At 44.8% G+C, this 16,465-nt stretch overlaps 1 protein-coding gene across 1 annotated transcript in view; it reads right to left on the bottom strand.

Moving 5' to 3' along the window:
* Positions 1-16,465, bottom strand: part of LOC141167056 (complement C3-like) — a 275,580-nt gene that overhangs the window by 48,088 nt on the left and 211,027 nt on the right. The window contains exons 33-37 of the mRNA XM_073654383.1: positions 3,328-3,379; positions 2,589-2,676; positions 483-572; positions 283-388; positions 51-140 (exon numbers count right to left, since the gene is read on the bottom strand). Of these exons, the coding sequence (XP_073510484.1) occupies positions 51-140; positions 283-388; positions 483-572; positions 2,589-2,676; positions 3,328-3,379 (426 nt within the window). The remainder of the gene's footprint in view (positions 1-50; positions 141-282; positions 389-482; positions 573-2,588; positions 2,677-3,327; positions 3,380-16,465) is intronic.

Genomic DNA, 16,465 nt, shown 5'->3' with positions numbered 1-16,465 from the left:
GTCTATATGATCCCACAATTTTACTATGTATTTCTGGTGTTTGGACTCACCCAGAGCACAGCGACACATGTCTCCTTGGCACAGCGTACTCAGTAACTTGTCTCCTTCATCTTTGTGGTAGAACTTGGTACAACGACTTTCTACAAGAATAAATCAAGTACACACTTAATATGGATTATGTGCTTGGACCAGATTGGAATGTGGTCTTGCCGGATGAGTCCCAGTCTTTAGCTTAGTCCCCAGCCAAAAATGTGATGGGTTGTAGTTACTTAGAGAAGGTACCTGGTGTGTAGTAGTCATAGATGGAGACTGAGGCCAGCTGGATAAGTCCCACACTGAAGAACTGATGAGCATTAACCTTCAGACATTCTTCCTCTGTATGAGACACCTCAAAGGAGAAGAAATAGGAACGTTCGTGTGACTTATGTACAATTACTGAGATTGTCCTTTATAATTTCCCCTGACTGTGATTCCCTCCTCACCTTGTCCAGGTAGATGATGAGCGTGCCTTTATCATGTTCTCCTTTGTTCATTTCAAAATCAGAGATGTATCTGTCAACTCCTTCTTTTATCTGAAAGGAGGAAACAAAATTTTATTTTGGGGGAACATCCCAGTTTTTCACAAATCAGGAGTTTCTGTATCATATAAACCTGAGAGTAGAGTAAATTCTCCTGCTCCAAGCGGCTTCAAGAATAAGGAGGCCACCAACACCTTCAGCTTTGGCTGCGACTAGAGTATTAGACATGCAGCTTTGGCTTTGATTAGAGTATTAAATATGCGACTTTGGCTGTGACTAGAGTATTAAATATGCGACTTTGACTGGAGTATTAGACATGCAGCTTTGGCTGTGACTGGAGTATTAGACATGCAGCTTTGGCTGCAACTGGAGTATTAGACATGCAGCTTTGGCTGTGATTGGAGTATTAGACATGCAACTTTGGCCGCGACTGGAGTATTAGACATGCAGCTTTGGCTGCGACTGGAGTATTAGACACAGTCCAGCACTTCCAAAACAAGAAATAGGTGTGTACAGGTGCTTGCTAGGAGCAGCAACCTCCATATATAACTAACAAACTAAGCAGCACTCTGTAACGCTAAGTATGTGAACATGAAATATATGGAATCTGAATAGCATTACTGCTCTAGAAAATAGAAATAAATGAGAAATCTTAGCGCATAAATTGGCCAATTCATGTGTACCTGGTAGCCACGATAAGGCGTCTCTCAAAATAGAGAGAGGAGTTCACATTGATAGTGACCAGGTATTTTGAGAGACGCCTTATCGCGGCTACCAGGTACACATGAATTGGCCAATTTATGCGCTAAGATTTCTCATTTATTTCTATTTTCTAGAGCAGTAATGCTATTCAGATTCCATATATTTCATGTTCACATACTTAGCGTTACAGTGTGCTGCTTGGTTTCTTATTGGAGTATTAGACATGTGGTTTTGGCTGTGACTGGAGTATAAGACATGCTGCTTTTGCTGTGACTGGAGTATAACACATGCTGATTTGGCTGTGACTGGAGTATAAGACATGTGGCTTTTGCTGTGACTGGAGTATAAGACATGCGGCTTTGGCTGTGACTGGAGTATAAGACATGTGGCTTTTGCTGTGACTGGAGTATAAGACATGCTGCTTTTGCTGTGACTGGAGTATAACACATGCTGATTTGGCTGTGACTGGAGTATAAGACATGTGGCTTTTGCTGTGACTGGAGTATAAGACATGCGGCTTTGGCTGTGACTGGAGTATAAGACATGTGGCTTTTGCTGTGACTGGAGTATAAGACATGCGACTTTGGCTGTGACTGGAGTATAAGACATGCGGCTTTTGCTGTGACTGTAGTATAACACATGCAGATTTGGCTGTGGCTGGAGTATTAAACATGCAGATTTAGCTGTGACTGTAATATTAAACATGCAGATTTGGCTGTGGCTGGAGTATAAGACATGTGGCTTTGGCTGTGACTATAGTATAACACATGCAGATTTGGCTGTGGCTGGAGTATTAAACATGCAGATTTAGCTGTGACTGTAATATTAAACATGCAGATTTGGCTGTGGCTGGAGTATAAGACATGTGGCTTTGGCTGTGACTGGAGTATAACACATGCAGATTTGGCTGTGACTGGAGTATAAGACATGCGGCTTTTGCTGTGACTGTAGTATAACACAGGCAGATTTGGCTGTGACTGGAGTATAAGACATGCGGCTTTTGCTGTGACTGTAGTATAACACATGCAGATTTGGCTGTGGCTGGAGTATTAAACATGCAGATTTAGCTGTGACTGTAATATTAAACATGCAGATTTGGCTGTGGCTGGAGTATAAGACATGTGGCTTTGGCTGTGACTGGAGTATAAGACATGTGGCTTTTGCTGTGACTGGAGTATAAGACATGCGGCTTTGGCTGTGACTGGAGTATAAGACATGCGGCTTTGGCTGTGACTGGAGTATAAGACATGCTGCTTTGGCTGTGACTGGAGTATAAGACATGCAGCTTTGGCTGTGACTGGAGTATAAGACGAATAGTGCGGATACTTTTTCTCCAGCTCTCTGTGATTTGCCTTTGGTGTCTCTCACCTTCTTCAGATCTTCTATATCGGGGGAGAATCCGGTCATCATGGAGACATCTAGGATGGACATTGTGGCATCCACAGGTTTCAGGTGCCTGAGAGATATGAAGTATTATTTAGCTGATGGATCTAATAGCCAGATAGGAAGCCATCTACACCTTCAGGCTTAGTGAGAGTCAACTGGGAGGAGCCTCACAATCTAATCACCAAAAGCCTGCCTCCAGTGTATAGCCCCGCCTCAGTATCAGCAGTGGAGCAGTGTATCGGGCATTGTCTGCATGTTTAGCGGCAGTGTATCAGCCACCATGCATGCGGCCGTTTGTACCCGAGCATTTGACTCGAGCACGCCGGCTCCTCTATCCGAACCCGAGCATGTTCAAATAACTCCTTACCCGAGCACGCTCAAATAACTCCTTACCCGAGTATGCTCAAATAACTCCTTACCCGAGTATGCTCAAATAACTCCTTACCCGAGCATGCTCAAATAACTCCTTACCCGAGCATGCTCAAATAACTCCTTACCCGAGCACGCTCAAATAACTCCTTACCCGAGCACGCTCAAATAACTCCTTACCCGAGCACGCTCAAATAACTCCTTACCCGAGCACGCTCAAATAACTCCTTACCCGAGCATGCTCAAATAACTCCTTACCCGAGCATGCTCAAATAACTCCTTACCCGAGCATGCTCACTCATCACTACTAGTAACGTAACATTTTCCATTGTTAAGAACTATGAAGACAAACCTGAAGCAGATGGTGATAGACACTGTTCCCAAGGCCCCGTCTGGACTTTGCACTGAACAATAAAAAATAAGTCTCAATAAATTTATTTTAAATACTAATATAAAAAGGTATAATGACACCTGAACACATTGAACAGGGCTGAAATGATCATTTCAAGGGTTTGTCCCTTAAAGACAATGCATGATGACAATATTACGTATGGACATCTGAGAGAGGAGGACATGTTTATCTCCTCTATAGTCTCAGAAGGCATCAAGTGCTTGGATCACCTCCATGCATCCAAATCTTTGGTGATTAGGCTAAGGAATATGTGTTAGGTTCCTGGATTGTGAACACTGAGCCCAGTGGCCCTTCTACAGTGTCAACGATAAACCCAGTATCGGTCACTCGAATCATCATCACTGGCCACTGCCTGAATTGACTCCTCTCTAGAGTTGAACCATCCTTCGATAAAATGTAACCATATTTCTTTTGAATGATTCTTCTCTAAACTTTAACCAAACCCCTATATATGAAACATCCTGCTACAGAATCAAACCAATCTTCTCTAGATGTTGAACTATTATCAACAGTGGAAGCAGTGGCATAACTAGAGTACAATGGGCCCCGGGACAAAATTTGGACCTGCTGTGAATCTGACATGTTGGTCAGATGTATGCTCCCTTGTAGCATTCTAAATGCTATAAGGATATACGTTTCCCTCCATCATCCCCATTGTGTAGTAATGTCCCCAATCCGGTATTAATGTCCCCCATTCTAGGCCCATCCAGGTATATATGTCCCCCATCCTGTACTAATGTCCCTCCATCCTGGTATACAGTATATGTTCCACATCCTGATATATATGTCTCCCATCCTGTGTATATGTTTCCCATCCTGGGCGCATTGTGGTATATATGTCTCCCATCCTAGGCACTTTCCTAGTTCATCCATCCCCTATTCTGGTATATATATCCCCCACTCTGAGCCCATACTGGTTTATATGTCCCCCTTCCTGGTACATATGTTCCTCATCTTTGGCCTATCCTGGTATACATGTCCCCCATCCTGGTATATTTGTACCCCATCCTGGTATATACAGTGAGGGAAATAATTATTTGATCCCTTGTTGTTTTTGTAAGCTTGCCCACTGACAAAGACATGAACAGTCTATAATTTTAAGGGTAGGTTAATTTTAACATTGAGAGATAGAATATCCCCCCAAAAAATCAAGAAAATCACATTGTATAAATTAGATAAATTTATTTGGATTTTGCAGTGAGAAATAAGTATTTGATCCCCCTACAAACCATTATGAGTTCTGGCTCCTACAGACCAGTTAGACTCTCCTAATCAGCTCGTTACGTGCATTACAGACAGCTGTCTTACATAGTCACCTGTATAAAAGACTCCTGTCCACAGACTCAATCAGTCAGTCAGACTCTAACCTCTACAACATGGGCAAGACCAAAGAGCTTTCTAAGGATGTCAGGGACAAGATCATAGACCTGCACAAAGCTGGAATGGGTAACAAAACCATAAGTAAGACGCTGGGTGAGAAGGAAACAACTGTTGATGCAATAGTAAGAAAATGGAAGAAATGCAAAATGACTGTCAATCAACATTGATCTGGGGCACCATGCAAAATCTCACCTCGTGGGGTATCCTTGATCATGAGGGAGGTGAGAGATCAGCTTAAAACTACATGGGGGGAGCTTGTTAATGATATCAAGCCAGCTGGGACCACAGTCACCAGGAAAACCATTGGTAACACATTACGCCTTAAAGGTTTAAAATCCTGCAGTGCCCACAAGGTCCCCCTGCTCAAGATGGCACATGTGCAGGCCCGTCTGAAGTTTGCCAATGAACACCTGGATGATTCTGTGAGTGATGTGGTCAGATGAGACAGAAATTGAGCTGTTTGGCATTAACTCAACTCGCCGTGTTTGGAGGAAGAAGAAGGATGAGTACAACCCTAAGAACATCGTCCCAATCGTGAAGCATGGTGGGGGAAACATTATACTTTAGGGGTGTTTTTCTGCAAAGGAGACATGACGACTGCACCATACTGAAGAGAAGATGGATGGGGTCATGTATCGCGAGATTTTGGCAAACAACCTTCTTCCCTCCTTAAGAGCATTGAAGATGGGTTGTGGCTGGGTCTTCCAACAAGACAATGACCCAAAACATACAGCCAAGGCAACAAAGGAGTGGGTCAAAAAGAAACACAGTAAGGTCATGGAGTGGCCTAGCCAGTCTCCAGACCTTAATCCCATAGAAAACTTATGGAGGGAGTTGAAGCTCTGAGTTGCCAAGCGACAGCCTCCAAATCTTAATGATTTAGAGATGATCTGCAAAGAGGAGTGGACCAAAATTCCTTCTGACATGTGCGCAACCCTCATCATCAACTACAAAAACGTGCGACTGCTGTGCTTGCCAACAAGGGTTTTGCCACCAAGTATTAAGTGTTTGCCAGAGGAATCAAGTACTTATTTCTCACTGAAAAATTGCAAAAAAATTTATCTAATTTATACAATGTGATTTTCTTCATTTTTTTGGATATTTTATCTCTCAATGTTAAAATTAACCTACCCTTAAAATTATAGCCTGTAGTGTTCATGTCTTTGTCAGTGGGCAAACTTACAAAAACAGCAGAGGATAAAATACTTATTTCCCCCACTGTATGTCCCCCATCCTGGAACATATGTTCCTCATCCTTAACCTATCCTGTTATATATGTCCCCCATCCTGGTATGTATGTCCCCAATCCTGGTATATATAACCCCCATCCTGGTATATATGTCTCCCGTCCTGGTATATATGTCCCCTATCCTGGTATATCTGTCCCCTATCCTGGTATATATGTCTCTCATCCTGGTATATATGTCCCCATCCTGGTATATATGTCCCCCATCCTGGTATATATGTCTCCCATGCTGGTATATATGTCCCCCATGCTAGTATATATATCCCCCATCCTGGTATATATGTCCCCCATCCTGGTATATATGTCTGCCATCAAGGTATATATGTCCCCCATCCTGGTATATATGTCCCCCATCCTAGGTACTTTCCTGGTATATACAGTACAGACCAAAAGTTTGGACACACCTTCTCATTTAAAGATTTTTCTGTATTTTGATTACTTTGAAAATTGTACATTCACACTGAAGGCATCAAAACTATGAATTAACACATGTGGAATTATATACTTAACAAAAAAGTGTGAAACAACTGAAAATATGTCTTATATTCTAGGTTCTTCAAAGTAGCCATTTTTTGCTTTGCACACTCTTGGCATTCTCTTGATGAGCCTCAAGAGGTAGTCACCGGAAATGGTCTTCCAACAATCTTGAAGGAGTACCCAGAGATGCTTAGCACTTGTTGGCCCTTTTGCCTTCACTCTGCGGTCCAGCTCACCCCAAACCATCTCGATTGGGTTCAGGTCTGGTGACTGTGGGGGCCAGGTCATCTGGCGTAGCACCCCATCAATCTCCTTCTTGGTCAAATAGCCCTTACACAGCCTGGAGGTGTGTTTGGGGTCATTGTCCTGTTGAAAAATAAATGATGGTCCAACTAAACGCAAACCGGATGGAATAGCATGCCGCTGCAAGATGCTGTGGTAGCCATGCTGGTTCAGTATGCCTTCAATTTTGAATAAATCCCCAACAGTGTCACCAGCAAAGCACCCCCACACCATCACACCTCCTCCTCCATGCTTCACGGTGGGAACCAGGCATGTAGAGTCCATCCGTTCACCTTTTCTGCGTCGCACAAAGACACGGTGGTTGGAACCAAAGATCTCAAATTTGGACTCATCAGACCAAAGCACAGATTTCCACTGGTCTAATGTCCATTCCTTGTGTTCTTTAACCCAAGCAAGTCTCTTCTGCTTGTTGCCTGTCCTTAGCAGTGGTTTCCTAGCAGCTATTTTACCATGAAGGCCTGCTGCACAAAGTCTCCTCTTAACAGTTGTTGTAGAGATGTGTCTGCTGCTAGAACTCTGTGTGGCATTGACCTGGTCTCTAATCTGAGCTGCTGTTAACCTGCGATTTCTGAGGCTGGTGACTCGGATAAACTTATCCTCAGAAGCAGAGGTGACTCTTGGTCTTCCTTTCCTGGGGCGGTCCTCATGTGAGCCAGTTTCTTTGTAGCACTTGATGGTTTTTGCAACTGCACTTGGGGACACTTTCAAAGTTTTCCAAATTTTTCGGACTGACTGACCTTCATTTCTTAAAGTAATGATGGCCACTCGTTTTTCTTTACTTAGCTGCTTTTTTCTTGCCATAATACAAATTCTAACAGTCTATTCAGTAGGACTATCAGTTGTGTATCCACCTGACTTCTGCACAATACAACTGATGGTCCCAACCCCATTTATAAGGCAAGAAATCCCACTTATTAAACCTGACAGGGTATACCTGTGAGGTGAAAACCATTTCCGGTGACTACCTCTTGAAGCTCATCAAGAGAATGCCAAGAGTGTGCAAAGCAGTCATCAAAGCAAAAGGTGGCTACTTTGAAGAACCTAGAATATAAGACATATTTTCATTTGTTTAACACTTTTTTGTTAAGTATATAATTCCACATGTGTTAATTCATAGTTTTGATGCCTTCAGTGTGAATGTACAATTTTCAAAGTAATGAAAATACAGAAAAAATGTTAAATGAGAAGGTGTGTCCAAACTTTTGGTCTGCACTGTATGTCCCCTATTCTGGTATACATATCCCCCACCCTGAGCACATACTGATATACATGTCCCCCATCCTGATATATATATCCCCCATTCTGTTATATATATTCCCCATCCTAGTATATATGTCCCACATCCTGGTACATATGTTCCTCATCCTTAGCCTTTCCTGGCATATATGTCCCCCATCCTGGTATATATGTCTCCCATCCTGGTATATATATCTACCGTTCTACTGCTGTTCTTTAATTCATAAAAAATAAATAACACTGCTCACCTTCTCCCGCTCCCATGATGTGCTGATCCTATTCTGTGGCTGGCAGCTGACTTCAGTGTGCACGGGTCCAGTTATAGTCACACCCTCTGTGACCGCGATTATAAGTTGAACTATCATTTTTTAGAGTTTAACCATTATCTTTAGGTGAACTATCCTTCTCAAGAGCTAGTGTAATTTTCTCAAAATTTAGCCACCCTTCTCTAAGTTGAATCATAATTAGTGTTGAGCGATACCTTCCGATATCAGGAAATATCGTATCGGATTGGATCGGGCCGATACCCAAAAAGTATCGGATATCGCCGATTCCGATACCGGAAACCAATGCAAGTCAATGGGACACAAATATCGGAATGAAAATAAACCCTTTCTTTCCTTGTAGGTTAATTCTACATGAAGTAAAACAACTAAGAATAATGTAGAATGACATGAAAAGCCGGCAATTCATCAGCGGCATACACCGGTACCCGACAATTTACAACAGAAAGAATAGAGCTTCACACATAGATTAGATAGATAGAAACATGTCAGTCACATATATATGAAGTACAGTGACAGTGTTGCTTACTGTACTTGTCATTTAGTGTAAAGGATTTATTTAAAAAAATAATAGTGTTTTCGTGCACTGTCTCTTTAAGAAAGCCGGCCGGCAATTCAGCATCTGTACCCGACAATTTAGAATAGAAGGAATAGAGAATCATACATAGATTAGATAGATAGAAACATGTCAGTCACATATATATGAAGTACAGTGACAGTGTTGATTACTGTACTTGTCATTTAGTGTAAAGGATTTATTAAAAAAAATATTAGTGTTTTCGTGCACCGTCTCTTTAAAAAAGCCGGCCGGCAATTCAGCAGCGGTACCCGACAATTTATAACAGAAAGAATAGAGCTTCACACATAGATTAGATAGATAGAAACATGTCAGTCACATATATATGAAGTACAGTGACAGTGTTGCTTACTGTACTTGTCATTTAGTGTAAAGGATTTATTTAAAAAAATAATAGTGTTTTCATGCACCGTCTCTTTAAGAAAGCCGGCCGGCAATTCAGCATCTGTACCCGACAATTTAGAACAGAAAGAATAGAGAATCACACATAGATTAGATAGATAGAAACATGTCAGTCGCATATATATGAAGTACAGTGACAGTGTTGATTACTGTACTTGTCATTTAGTGTTAAAATAAAGGATTTATTTAAAAAAAAATTGGCGTGGGGTTCCCCTTAATTTTAGGCTCTAGCGGAGGTTAAGCAGACAGCTGGGGCAAATGTTTGAAGCCTGGGAAGGGGGTAATACCCACGGAGCTTCCCAGGCTACTAATATCAGCCCCCAGCTGAATACCTAGCCTTTACTAGCTATTAAAATGGGGGAACCCCCCCAAAAAAATAACGTGGGGTCCCCCCTAATTTAATAGCTAGCACAGGCTAGGCAGACAGCTGGGGGCTGATATTAATAGCCCAGGAAGGGTGCCATGAATATTGGCCCCCTCCCAGGCTAGAAACACCAGCCGTCAGCCGCCCCAGAAATGGCGCATCCATAGGATGCGCCAATTCTGGCACTTAGCCTCGCTCTTCCACGCTGCCCTGGTGCGGTGGCAGGGGGTAATAGGGTTGGGGTTGATGTCAGCTTATAATGCCAGCTGACATCAAGCCCAGGTTAGTAATGGAGAGGCGTCTATAAGACACCCCCATTAATAACCCCATAGTCAAAGTTAAAAGAAAACACAAACACCCAGAGTAAAGTCCTTTAATTGAAATAAAGACACAATTCTTTATTGTTCTAAATTAAACCATACTTACCATCACGCCCATTCCAGCTGAAGCCAACGATCTCCTGCAATAAAAGAAAAATAATAAAGCAACCTCATCCTTACCTTTCGATGGTTCCCAGGACAGCTCCAGCTCTGCTACATTGAGATGACAGGCTGGACCGCAGCAGAAAGCTGCCATCCAGCCTGTCATCCCGCAGACACTGAGAAGCGCAGGCATGCTTGCGCTCCTCAGTGTCTCTCTGTGACGTCATCCAGATGAGCCGAGTTCATGTCCAATGAACTCAGCTCACCTCATGCACGTCACTGACAGCGTGGGAAAGTTCTCCTGCACTCAGCGCTTCAGCGTGAGAATTCTCCCACGCTGTCAGTGACATACATGAGGTGAGGTCATGTCCAATGAACTCAGCTCACCTCATGCACGTCACTGACAGTGTGGGAAAATTCTCACGCTGAAGTGCTGAGTGCAGGAGAATTTTCCCACGCTGTCAGTGACGTACATGAGGTGAGCTGAGTTCATTGGACATGACCTCGGCTCATCTGGATGCCGTCACAGCCAGACACTGAGGAGTGGAAGTATGCCTGCGCTTCTCAGTGTCTGCGGGATGACAGGATGGATGGCAGCGTTCTGCTGCGGTCCAGCCTGTCATCTCGATGTAGCAGAGCTGAAGCTGTCGTGGGAGCCATGGAAAGGTAAGGATGATGTTGCTTTATTATTTTACTTTTATTGCAGGAGATCGTTGGCTTCAGCTGGAATGGGCGTGATGGTAAGTATGGTTTAATTTAGAACAATAAAGAATTGTGTCTTTATTTCAATTAAAGGACTTTTTTCTGGGTGTTGTGTTTTTTTAAATACTTTACTAGAAATTCATGGTGGTCATGTCTAATATTGGCGTGACCCCATGAATTTTGGGCTTAGGGCCAGCTGATAATGCCAAGCTGGCCTTAACCCCTTTATTACCCAGTGAGCCACCGCACCAGGGCCCTGGATGAGTTGGGTACAGCGCCAGAAGATGGCGCTTCAATGAACGCGCCATTTTCTGGAGCGGCTGCGGACTGCAATTTGCAGCGGGGGTGGCCCAGAAAGCTTGGGTCTCCCTGCGCTGCGGATTCCAGCCCCCAGCTGCCTAGTTGTACCTGGCTGGACACAAAAATAGGGCGAAGCCCCACGCATTTTTTTTTTAAATTATTTCATGAAATTCATGGAATAATTAAGAAAAAAAGGGCTTCCCTATATTGTTGTGTCCAACCAGGTACAAATAGGCAGCTGGTGGTTGGGGGCAGCCCGTTCCGGCCTGCTGTACCTGGCTGGACACAAATATAGTGCGAAGCCCCACGTCAATTTTTTTTAAATCATTTCAGGAAATTCATGAAATAATTAAAAATAATTGACGTGGGGCTTCGCCCTATATTTGTGTCCAGTCAGGTACAGCAGGCAGGAACGGGCTGCCCCCAACCACCAGCTGCCTATTTGTACCTGGTTGGACACAACAATATAGGGAAGCCCTTTTTTTCTTAATTATTCCATGAATTTCATGAATTTAAAAAAAAAAAACGTGGAGCTTCGCCCTATTTTTGTGTCCAGCCAGGTATAACTAGGCAGCTGGGGGCTGGAATCTGCAGCGCAGGGAGGCCCAAGCTTTCTGGGCCCCACCCGCTGCAAATTGCAGTCCGCAGCCGCCCCGGAAAATGGCGCGTTCATAGAAGCGCCATCTTCTGGCGCTGTACCCAACTCATCCAGGGCCCTGGTGCGGTGGCTCACTGGGTAATAAAGGGGTTAAGGCCAGCTTGGCATTATCAGCTGGCCCTAAGCCCGAAATTCATGGGGTCACGCCAATATTAGACATGACCACCATGAATTTCTAGTAAAGTATTTAAAAAAAACACAAACACCCAGAAAAAAGTCCTTTAATTGAAATAAACACACAATTCTTTATTGTTCTAAATTAAACCATACTTACCATCACGCCCATTCCAGCTGAAGCCAACGATCTCCTGCAATAAAAGAAAAATAATAAAGCAACCTCATCCTTACCTTTCCATGGCTCCCACGACGGCTCCAGCTCTGCTACATCGAGATGACAGGCTGGACCGCAGCAGAACGCTGCCATCCAGCCTGTCATCCCGCAGACACTGAGAAGCGCAGGCATACTTCCACTCCTCAGTGTCTGGCTGTGACGGCATCCAGATGAGCCGACAATGAACTCGGCTCACCTCATGTACGTCACTGACAGCGTGGGAGAATTCTCCTGCACTCAGCGCTTCAGCGTGAGAATTTTCCCACGCTGTCAGTGACGTGCATGAGGTGAGGTCATGTCCAATGAACTCGGCGCACCTCATGCACGTCACTGACAGCGTGGGAGAATTCTCACGCTGAAGCGCTGAGTGCAGGAGAATTTTCCCACGCTGTCATTGACGTGCATGAGGTGAGCTGAGTTCATTGGACATGACCTCGGCTCATCTGGATGCCGTCACAGCGAGACACTGAGGAGCGCAAGCATGCCTGCGCTTCTCAGTGTCTGCGGGATGACAGGCTGGATGGCAGCGTTCTGCTGCGGTCCAGCCTGTCATCTCGATGTAGCAGAGCTGAAGCTGTCCTGGGAACCATGGAAAGGTAAGGATGAGGTTGCTTTATTATTTTACTTTTATTGCAGGAGATCGTTGGCTTCAGCTGGAATGGGCGTGACTGTAAGTATGGTTTAATTTAGAACAATAAAGAATTGTGTCTTTATTTCAATTAAAGGACTTTTTTCTGGGTGTTTGTGTTTTTTTTAAATACTTTACTAGAAATTCATGGCGGTCATGTCTAATATTGGCGTGACCCCATGAATTTCGGGCTTAGGGCCAGCTGATAATGCCAAGCTGGCATTAACCCCTTTATTACCCAGTGAGCCACCGCACCAGGGCCCTGGATGAGTTGGGTACAGCGCCAGAAGATGGCGCTTCTATGAACGCGCCATTTTCCGGGGCGGCTGCGGACTGCAATTTGCAGCGGGTGGGGCCCAGAAAGCTTGGGTCTCCCTGCGCTGCAGATTCCAGCCCCCAGCTGCCTAGTTGTACCTGGCTGGACACAAAAATAGGGCGAAGCGCCACACATTTTTTTTTTTTAATTATTTCATGAAATTCATGGAATAATTAAGAAAAAAAGGGCTTCCCTATATTGTTGTGTCCGGCCAGGTACAAATAGGCAGCTGGTGGTTGGGGGCAGCCCGTTCCTGCCTGCTGTACCTGACTGGACACAAATATAGGGCGAAGCCCCACATAATTTTTTTTTAATTATTTCATGAATTTCCTGAAATAATTAAAAAAAAATTGACGTGGGGCTTCGCACTATATTTGTGTCCAGCCAGGTACAGCAGGCAGGAACGGGCTGCCCCCAACCACCAGCTGCCTATTTGTACCTGGCCAGACACAACAATATAGGGAAGCCCTTTTTTTCTTAATTATTCCATGAATTTCATGAAATAATTAAAAAAAAAAAAACGTGGAGCTTCTCCCTATTTTTGTGTCCAGCCAGGTACAACTAGGCAGCTGGGGGATGGAATCTGCAGCGCAGGGAGGCCCAAGCTTTCTGCCCCCCCCCCCGCTGAAAATTGCAGTCCGCGGCCGCCCCGGAAAATGGCGCGTTCATAGAAGCTGGATGCTGTACCTGGCTGGCATACATAAATATGGCGAAGCCCACGTCAAAAGTTTTGGGAAAAATTTATTAAAAAATAAATAATAATTTAGGGACTGCATCTTTATTAAGTCCTCAAATGTCATTTAGTGTTAAAATAAAGGATTTATTTAAAAAAAAAATGGCGTGGGATCCCCCATAATTTTAGGCTCTAGCGGAGGTTAAGCAGACGGCTGGGGCAGATGTTTGAAGCCTGGGAAGGGGGTAAAACCCACGGAGCTTCCCAGGCTACTAATATCAGCCCCCAGCTGAATACCTAGCCTTTACTAGCTATTAAAATGGGGGACCCCCCCCAAAAAATGACGTGGGGTCCCCCCTATTTTAATAGCTAGCAAAGGCTAGGCAGACAGCTGGGGGCTGATATTAATAGCTCAGGAAGGGTGCCATGAATATTGGCCCCCTCCCAGGCTAGAAACACCAGCCGTCAGCCGCCCCAGAAATGGCGCATCCATAGGATGCGCCAATTCTGGCACTTAGCCTCGCTCTTCCACGCTGCCCTGGTGCGGTGGCAGGGGGTAATAGTGGTGGGGTTCATGTCAGCACCAGCTGCCATGAAGCCCAGGTTAGTAATGATGGGCGTCTATAAGACACCCCCATTACTAACCTACAAAGTGTTAAAAAGAAAAAACACACTACACCCAGAAAAAAATAATTTATTTGAAATAAAACACACCATTTTATTTAATTCTTAGTTTACTAAAAAAAAATAGTTACCTGTCCACGTTCCTGCGCTGATCTCCCATGCACAGCTGTCACATCTGGAGATGGTGACAGCTGTGCATGGCTGCTGTAAGCTCACGCTGCCGGGAACACGTCCGCTCCCGGCAGCGGGAGCCACTGACTGAGGTTACCGGAGTGCATTCAGGCAGCGCAGCTCCGGAGACCTCCTTTACGGCAGTGCTGTACCGTGGGAATTTCTCACGATACAGCAGTGCCGTAAAGGAGCTAACCGGAGCAGCGCTGCCTGAACTCCGGTGAACCCTTACGGCCCCGTCATTCTAGCGGCGGCAGCGGTTCAGAGCGGTCACATTCTATGTGGCTGCTCTGAACTGGAGATCTTCGTGGGACACTCGTGGACTGCTACGGAGGGGTAAGGATAAGGTTGTGGTTTATTATTTTATATTTTATTACAGGAGATCGATGGCTTCGGGGAATTAGGTGTCTAGGTGAGTATAGGTGTAGTTTTTTATTTTTTACTTTATTTTAGGTGGCGATCGGCGGGGACAGGTAATGTATAAACTAATTTCTTTTAGGTAACCACTGGCCACCAATGACATGTATCTAACATTTATTGGGGACACAGTAGGGCAAGTTATATAGCAGGATCAGGCTGATGGGAACTACTGCTCCCATCGAGCTGATCCTGCTGGCACGAGTGGACGGGGGACAGACATAGGCCGATGGGAGTAGTAGTGTCACATCGGCCTATGTCTGCCTGCACGCACAGACACCCCGCACACACACCCCGCACACACACCCCGCGCACACACACACCCCGCGCACACACACACCCCGCGCACACACACACCCCGCACACACTAATCATGACGGGTCTGGGAGGAGTGGCTGACCTGTGCGGCCGTGGGAAAGTTGATGTGAGTTCATGCAGTCAAGCATGAACTCACATGAACCCTCTGAGGGCACCGCGGCTACTTCAAATGAACAGCTGATCGGCATCACCTGATACCTCAGCTGTTCATTTGAAATAACCGGCGGGAAAGCGCAGCACAGAACGGGAAAGCCGGCGGTGAAGTCTTTTCACTGCCGGCTTCCCCGCCCGGGTCCTTCGCTCCTTGGTGCTGCGCTCCCCGCCCGGTCCTAATTTACGATTGGGATTGGAGGTGGCGAGGGGAGCGGAGGATCGGGGTGGGAGGCTGCGGGGAAGCAGTATGGGGCTGTGTGATTGTTTAAAAGCCGGCGGCTTTTTACCGCCCGCCGGCTTTTAAACAATCAGGAGAATTCTCCCACGCTGGGATGGCATTCTGATGACAAGCTGGATCGCAGCTGAGCGCTGCCATCCAGCTTGTCATCCTTCACAGACACTGCAGAGCGCAGGCATTATGGGAACTTCCGATTCCGGTATTCGATATTATAAAAGTATCGGAATTAAGTATCGGAATTCCGATACAGTGAATATCGGCCGATACCCGATATTTCAGTATCGGAATGCTCAACACTAATCATAATCTCTAGAGGTGCACCCTTGTTTTCTAGAGTTGAACAACTCTTGCCTAAAGGTAAAAGATCCCTCTCAGGAGTTTTCCATTATGTTGTAGCCAGCCAACAGCACTGTGCTGTTCCAGCTAATATCAGGGTTATCTCTCTGCCTGAAAATACTGTTATCTCATTCAAAGTTATATTTGTTGTATGCTGTTTAGTTTGTTTCTGCTGCCACCTAGTAGTCATTGCTATTTTTGTAGAGTTATCTACAGCTGTAATATCATATAATATCTCATATCCAATGTATTTATCTTCCTGTCACTCCTCCCATTGTGTGAGCTTATATCCTGCTTTTTCCAGTACCATCTTTTCTTGTTAAGACATTTATCTCAGAGCTGGAGAGAAGATTTTCTGTAGAAGATCTGTACTACATGAGTCAACAGTGTGATGCAGCAGCAAAAAAGGCAAAAACAATTCTGGGATGTATTAACAGAAGCATACAGTCTAGATCACGTGAAGTCATTATCGCACTTTACTCCTCTTTGGTCAGACCTCATCAGGAATACTGTGTCCAGTTC

The sequence above is a fragment of the Phyllobates terribilis genome, unplaced genomic scaffold (assembly GCF_046119375.1).
Source record: "Phyllobates terribilis strain yellow unplaced genomic scaffold, ASM4611937v1 Scaffold_11__3_contigs__length_659146591, whole genome shotgun sequence".
In the NCBI taxonomy this organism is placed as follows: domain Eukaryota; kingdom Metazoa; phylum Chordata; class Amphibia; order Anura; family Dendrobatidae; genus Phyllobates; species Phyllobates terribilis.
This window is presented reverse-complemented; position numbering and strand designations above follow the sequence as displayed.